The sequence below is a fragment of the Cricetulus griseus genome, chromosome 9 (genome assembly GCF_003668045.3).
Source record: "Cricetulus griseus strain 17A/GY chromosome 9, alternate assembly CriGri-PICRH-1.0, whole genome shotgun sequence".
Taxonomy (NCBI): Eukaryota; Metazoa; Chordata; class Mammalia; order Rodentia; family Cricetidae; genus Cricetulus; species Cricetulus griseus.
In genome coordinates, this window is record NC_048602.1 from 25,201,738 (window position 1) to 25,209,335 (window position 7,598).

The 7,598-nt window shown below is 41.0% G+C and overlaps 1 protein-coding gene across 1 annotated transcript; it reads right to left on the reverse strand.

Annotated features, from left to right (window-relative positions):
• Positions 1-5,481: 5,481 nt before the first annotated feature.
• On the reverse strand, positions 5,482-6,462 carry LOC100769026 (vomeronasal type-1 receptor 1-like). The gene has a single exon (XM_027431172.1). It carries the CDS (start codon positions 6,460-6,462, stop codon positions 5,482-5,484), a length of 981 nt encoding a protein of 326 aa, XP_027286973.1.
• Positions 6,463-7,598: the final 1,136 nt, after the last annotated feature.

A 7,598-nucleotide genomic window follows, 5' to 3' on the forward strand; every position in this document is an offset into this window, starting at 1 on the left:
CAGGCACAATGGTGGCAAAAATATTATGGGAGCAACCAATCATTTTCTGGTGGGCTTTAAGATCATGACATGAATTCACACCTGACACTACTAAAGTAGTCAAGAACCTTAGACTAGATAGGTCGTGAGTCTGGGAAATAATCTAATATTATTTTTTATCATTTTTATTTGAATTAGAAACAAGATTGTTTTACATGACAATCCCAGTTCCCTCTCCCTCCCCTCCTCCCCTACCACCCCCAACTAAAACCCTACCTATCACATATCCTTTCTTCTAATCTACACCTGACTCAACCTTTCTGCTCCCTCATGACCTCTGCATCCTTCCTCTTCTTCCCTTCTCATTCTCATAGCTCCCTCCCCCCTCTTCCCATGCTTTCAATTTGCTCAGGGGATGGTGACCCTTTCCCCTTCTCCAGGGGACAATGTTTGTCTCTTTTAGGGTCTTCCCTGTTTACTAGTTTCTCTGGCAGTGTGGATTGGAGGCTGGTAATCCTTTACTAAATCCTTTACTATTATTCAGCAAAAGGAACAGCAATAAAATGACTCCTAATGACTTACTGCTATACCCATAGATAATTGCCTCACTCAGAGAAGCTTCTTCTTGTAATACATAGGAACTGACACAGAGACCCATAACCAGCTCAAGTTTCAGGGATATATGTAAAAGAGGACACAAAAAGATTGTAAGACTCAGAGGGGATAGGTGACTCCAAAGAAACAGTGTCTTCCAGACACAATAAAACTGAAGCACATATGAACTCACTCACAGAAATCATGGCAGTCCACACAGCTCTGAGCCAAATGAGGTTCTAACACTGAGAGGGGGAAGTGGACATGGGCTCTCATTCCAAAAACCAAGAAGCTGTATGCAAGTGATACCTTCCAGCAAAAGAAAAAACCACTTTTCTCTAGTGAAGTCTGTCTTAGAGTTCAGTTGCTATGAAGAGACCCCATGACCATAGTTATTCTTCTAAAAGACAGCATTTAATTGGGGCTAGCTTATAGTTCCAGATTCTAGTTCATTATTTTATTGTTGGGAAGTAAGGCAGCATAAAGGCAGACATGGTGCTGTAGCAGTAACTGAGAGTTCTACATCTGGATCTGTAATCATCAAGACGAGAGAGACATTGGGCTTGGAAGGGACTTTTGAAACCCCAAAGCCCATCTTCATCCAACAAAGCCATTCCTCCCAATCCTTTCAAATAATGTCACTCCCTGCAGAACAAGTATTCAAAGCTAAGAGCATGTGGTGGCCACTTACATTCAAACAACCACAGAGTCTCAGTGTGTGTATTAAACTGACTTCATGGCAGGCTTGACATCCAAGAGTTGTTGGCCAATGCAAAATAAACTCATCAGTATTTTTATAAATGTTTTTTTTTAGTTAACTTTGCTTTCTTTGGTCATCTTTTGTCTTATTTGTATATTTTGGTTGTTTATTTTGATTTCTGTTTTGGTGGAATTGTGTGTGTGTGTGTGTATGTGTGTGTGTGTGTGTGTGTGCGATTCTTGATTGTTATTGTTTTGTTTGTTTTAATGAAAGACACTGAGAAAAAGAATATAAGGTTTGGAGGATATGGAAGATATTATGGGAGGGAAAACATGATCAAAATATATTGTACCAAAAAAACTGATGCAAAACACATATTTCCTAGCTTGCACAGACAGGCAATTTTCAGAATAGAAACACACACACCACACCAAGTTTTCCTAAAGGGAGAAAAAGTCTGAAGAAAATCCATCATCTGCTATTCTAGCCATCTTTACGTGTTTTAATTAGTAATTTGCAAGGATTTGGAGAGCTGAGAAACATTTACTACCTCCAAATGGGGTTATCTTGAATGTCTAACAAAGTCCTAGGCAATAATTCTTAACTATCAAATGGAGAGCCTGCTTTAATTAAAGCATAAAAGGATCTGTAAAAGGCCTGACAAAATTCCAATTCATAATAAATTTCAAATGAGCAATGTGAGAGTTAACTTAGATAACATAAAAGTTAGAACTTTTGTAGAGTTCATAAAACTTTGTAGAGTTCATAAACGCATGCTGATGAGTTTATTTTGCATTGGCCAAGAACTCTTGGATGTGAAGCCTGTCCTGAAGTGAGGTTAACATTCACAGTGAGACTCTATGGTTGTTTGAATGTAAGTGGCCACCACATACAAAAGTTCATAGAACTTTTGTAGAGTTCAAACCTAAAAATTAAACACTAAAATGACTCCCTAGCGTTCGTATTCCCTCGCTTTGCTTCCTTATCTCTGTCTATCATATGGTTTTGAGCAGCACTTTTTCCTGTTACCTCTCATGCATATATTAAAAGTGTCCTTTTATTGACTGGATGGTAGTGACGCACACCTTTAATCCCAGCACTCAGGAGGCAGAGGCAGGGAATCTCTGTGAGTCTGAGGCCAGCCTGGTCTACAAAGCTAGTTCTGGGACAGCTGGAGCTGTTATGCAGAGATAACCTGTTTCAAATAAACAAACAAACAAACAAACTGTGTCTTTATCATGCAAACCAGTCCTAAAATTCCCTTCAGGCCAACAGAGCAAATTCTCAGTTTAGCCAGAATAGGGGTCCCTTACCGGAACTCCTGAGGGTGTAAAAGATAATCAAATAAAGCCACATTTGTATTCTCTTGACATCATTCCTGGGAATATATATTGAGATCCACCTTCAATAATTATTGATGGCCTTCCCTTTCTTTCGACTGATCCATCCTGCTAAACATTGCTTCTGTGTTCCTGTACTTCTATTATTCTAGGAATAATCCTAACCAAGGAGCTGAAAGACCTCTAACAGTGACATTTTAAATCTCTGAAGAAAGAGGGAGAGAAATATGCTAGAAGGTTAAAATCGCATGGTTATGGAATGGTATAAAAAAGTATGAAAATGACCCTACTGCCAAAATAAGGTTACAGGTTCAATGCAATCCTAACTTAAGCTGATGGAAGTAGAAGCAGATACCCACAGCTAAACACTGAATTGAACTGGAATCCAGTTGCAGAGAAGGAGGAGTGATGAGCAAAGGGGTCCAGACCAGGCTGGTGAAACCCACAGAAACAGCTGACTTGAGCAAGGAGGAGTTCTTGGTCCCCAGACTGGTAGCTAGGAAACCAGCATGGGAATGATCCAGACCCCCTGAATGTGGGTGTCAGTGAGGAGACCTTAGAAATCTATGGGGCCTCTTGCAGTGGATCAGTACTTATCCCTAGCATAGGAATGGACTTTGGGAGCCCATCCCACATGGAGGGATACTCCCTGAGCCTAGACACATGGGAAGGGCCTAGGACCTATCCCAAAGGATATGGCAGACTCTGAAGACCCCGCATGGAAGGCCTCACTCTCCCTGGAGAGCAGAAATGGTATTGGATAGGTAGGGTGTTAGTTGGTGGGGGCAGGGGAGGAGAGGAGGGAGAGGGAACTGGGATTGACATGTAAAACAATATTGTTTCTAATTTTAATTAAAAATGGAGAAAAAAAGAAAAAAAGGACCACCACAACACTCTTTACAGAAACAAGAAAAAATAATTAAAATTCAAACAGAAGCACAGAAGTTCCTGAGTTACCAAAGGAATCCCTAGCAAAAAGAACAGTGTTGGAAGGATTACTGTTAAAGATATCAAGCTTTCAAAGTTCTTTAAAAGAGAAAAGGACAGCACGGTACTGGCACAAAAGCAGACATGTACATCAGTGGAACAGACAGAAGACCCAAACAAGAGGGAAAATTGAAAACTGAGCAAAGAGGGATGCAGAATGGCAGGTTAGCATCACCACGGGCTGCACTCACACCAACCTTTGAGGAATGTTGAAGCCAAAGGAAAGAATGAGACTTCTGTCTCTTCTCCGGTATCAACAATCAATGAGTGATCAAAAACTGGCAACAATCTCTGAACTAATTAATGGAGTTAGGACAATAGTTTCACTTGCACTGAAAGGTCTTCCTAAGAATTTCACTCTGCATTCTATGAATAGGAGACAAATCCCTCTCCAACAGATGATTACATTCACCTTTTGATTAATTAATCCTCATTGGTGGTATTTGAACTGTGGTAAAATATATATCAAATGAAATGCAATACTTGGCCAGTTTCATTCAAATTGAGTTGATGTAAGTAGAGTCTTTTTACTGTAGGGTCATCACAGCCCTCATACCCTGAAATTTTTACATCGTGCAGGAAAGGTACTGTGTCCACTAAACACTGATGCTAGAATCCCTGTTCTTCTCAGTTCTGGTGAACCCACTGATGAGTCTATGGCTTCATTTTAGGTACCATCTATCCAGAGTTATGTAGTTAGTTTTTGCTGGGTTTGTTACATTTAGATCAATGTCAGTTCATATATTCTACATGAATACCCATTTGTTATTCTTTTCTTCCATCCTTTGGCATTTCAGTTGTTTCCAGCTCCTGGCTACTGGGATAACCCTATGAACTCTGCTTGGGTCCTTTCTTTCAATTCTCTGGATTAGAGTGGGATTGGTGAATTTCAGTATTGTTTTTGTATGTTTGCTTGCTTGTATCTTGAGACAGTGTTTCTTGTAGATTAAGTTGGTCTTGAATTCATTGTATAACTCAGAATGACCCTGAATTCCTGATGCTTGTGTTTCTCTCTTTGGAGAGCTGGAAGTACAGATACAAGCCATCACAGCAAGGAATTACTGAATTGAATGTTAATGCTTTTAAAGACAGTGTTTCATGTAGCCTAAGCTGAGATCTAACCGGTTAAGTACCTGAGGGTGTACTTGAACTCCAAGTTCAATGGCCTTAGTCTTTAGAGTGCAAACTTTAGAGATTTATAGGGTAATTATATGGGATCATATATTTATAGAAATATTATATAGATTTTATATGTAGAGAGTAATTACCGTTCTTGTTTTGCTGCAGCTTCGGGTGATGAAAAATGAAACACAAAACTCAACAAAACCCAAGTGCAGTTTATTGGAGAAAGGGAGCAAAGGGAGAGATAGGTGTTGGGTAACTGGGAACAGGGATGGAAAAGGAAGGGAAAAAGAAGGGACAAAGAGGTGGTAGGTGCTCTATTAAAGGGGTTAGCTTGCACATGCGTACAGAGTCCTTATGCAGCCACGTAATGCATGATGTAGCCAAGCAACACAGAGCCCTTTGAGCTGTCTAAATATCTACCAGAATGCCGGTGTGCACACCCTGACCATTGTCAGGGGGTGGGGTCGGCATAATGCCTGAATCCTTAAAGTTATATGGGATTCTATATTATTGAAATAGATTATATAGATACTAAAACTTATGTAGAAATTTGATGTGTAAATACAAGGAATATTTTAAAAATGGAAAAGTCATTTCTTTAGGTTTTACACCATGTTCCCTTTTTGACAGTCTAACGTGAAGTATGAAGCAATAATTATCATTTTTATTAATCAAATTCCAAGGGTTTTCTTTTCAGAGAAACAAGCATGGTAACAAGCATTTGTGCCTCACAAATATTGAGAAAAGGTAATTGTATTAAAGTTGACATGACCTGGAGGAAACACCAACCACAGAGACCAAAGTTGGAGGGTTTGCTTTCTTTGTCCAAAGTGCAGAGCAGAACCGAGGGACACGAATAATGTTGAAACTGAACACAAAGGGGCTGAGTGCTGGGAAGCCCAGTGACAACAGCACAGTGGTGTTGAACAGCCAAGGGCTTGGGCTCACAGTCTGGGTTATCCAAAACGATAAGAGGGAAGCTAGAGAGTAAAAGGAGAGAAACAGGCTCACCAGGATCAGGATGGTTCGTGTGGCTCTATCCTCGTGGGAAGGCCTGGAGGAGAGGCTGTGGCTGTGGATGTGCTGGACTCGACGCTTGTGTTTATGCAGGACAAGGACCATGGAGCCACTGGCCCAGGCCATGATGACCAGACACACAATATCACTTAGGGATAAAATCAATGCTTTTAGTAAGAAAGTCAATCTGTCAGACATGGTTGAGGAACAGTATCTGTAGATTCCTTTAGCACTCAGGTTTTTGCTATATTTTGGACTACCTGCCTTCATAGTAACATGGAGGTTGAGCAGGAGCTGTAGCGTCCAGCAAAGGAAACAGCAGGTGCCAATATATTTTGAGGATATAATTCGAAGGCTGAGCCACGCAGAAGTATTTGGGCGAAGCTTAATCGCCTGAAAGCCACTGAGGAGGGAGGTGGTGCTGAGGGAGACCCCTCTGGCCACTCTGTTTAAGTAGAGGATAAGTTTGCATCCAGACTCCCCCAGGAAACTTGTCAACCCAAAAGTGGCCACTGTCTGGGGGATCCCTTTGGAGAAAAGAACCAGATGGTTCGATAGGACCAGCTGATTGAGAATCAAGTTTGTGGGTCTCACCGCTTGTGCAGTGAACAGTGGAAAGTTATACAGATGAAAAAGGAAGCAATTGGCTAGGATTCCAGCAGTGGTCTCAACGAGGAACGCCATTCCCCAGTTTAAGCTAATGGAAACCCATGCATCCATTTCTAGGAGGTGCTGGGCGTTTTCTTTATTGGAGTCAGCGAAATTTGGAAACAGACTGTTACTTCTTGTTGTTTGAATGAGAAATGCCCTCCAAAGAATATGGCATCTGTACAGTTCCTCCTTATTGGTGGTGCTGTTTGGGAAGTTTATGGAACCTTTGGGAGGTGCAGCCTTACTCCATAACTAGGAGGAGGGAGCCAACTTTGACGGTGGATAGCTTGTCCCCACTTGCTGTTGTCTTTCTTCTTCCTGTTTGCCTGAACATGTGATCAACCATTTTCCTTCTTCTCCCTCCATACTTTCCCCAGCTGTTACCCTGACTCCGCCCTCCTCCCTTGACAGACTCTATTCCTCTGCACCTAAAAGACAAACACTTTTCTCCTCTGAATTGTATCTAGTCCTAATATTTTATCACAGCAACAGAAAAGTAGCTGATATGTTGTCTTAAGACAACTATAAATACCTTTTATAGATATTTAACAATACACATTCTAGATGTGAATTAAGAACACATACTTTGGGGGGCTGTAGAGATAGCTCAGAAGACCACTGATTATTCTTTCTGAGGTTCTGAGTTCAATTTCCAGCAGCCACACGGTAGCTCACAACCATCTATAATGAGATCTGGTGCCTTCTTCTGGTGTGCAGAATATACATGCAGGCAGAATACTATATACATAATAAATAAACCTCTGGTTTTAAAAAACATGCATCATTTGTAAATGCACAGGGAATTTTTACAGCATTATTGATAGCCACAGAAACTGGAAGCTCTCCAACTCAGTCCCTGAAAGATTGAATGACCTGGATTGTCCTGATAAGGAAGTCCTGTTTGCTGTTTCCCTTTGAGGAAACACCATTATTTGCAAAACAAAGAAATTATAGATTGCAAGTATGCACCTCTACGCGTGTATCTTTAAAAGGTCGGAATAAGTCATAGTCTCAAAATCAGTTATTGCAAGGTGCTATAGAGGTGGCTAGGAGGTTAAGGGAAATGACTGCCCTTGCAGTCACCTAAAAAATCATCTTGCAGAGAATCTGATTTGATTTCCAGAATTCACATGGTGGCTCAAAACTGCCTGCAAAACTCCAGTTCCAGGAGATCCAATGTCCTCAACCTCCCTGGGCTCCTGAAT

Excerpts from the sequence above, each read along its gene's own strand:
- LOC100769026 (XM_027431172.1), bottom strand. The coding sequence starts at position 6,462 with ATGGATGCATGGGTTTCCATTAGCTTAAACTGGGGAATGGCGTTCCTC.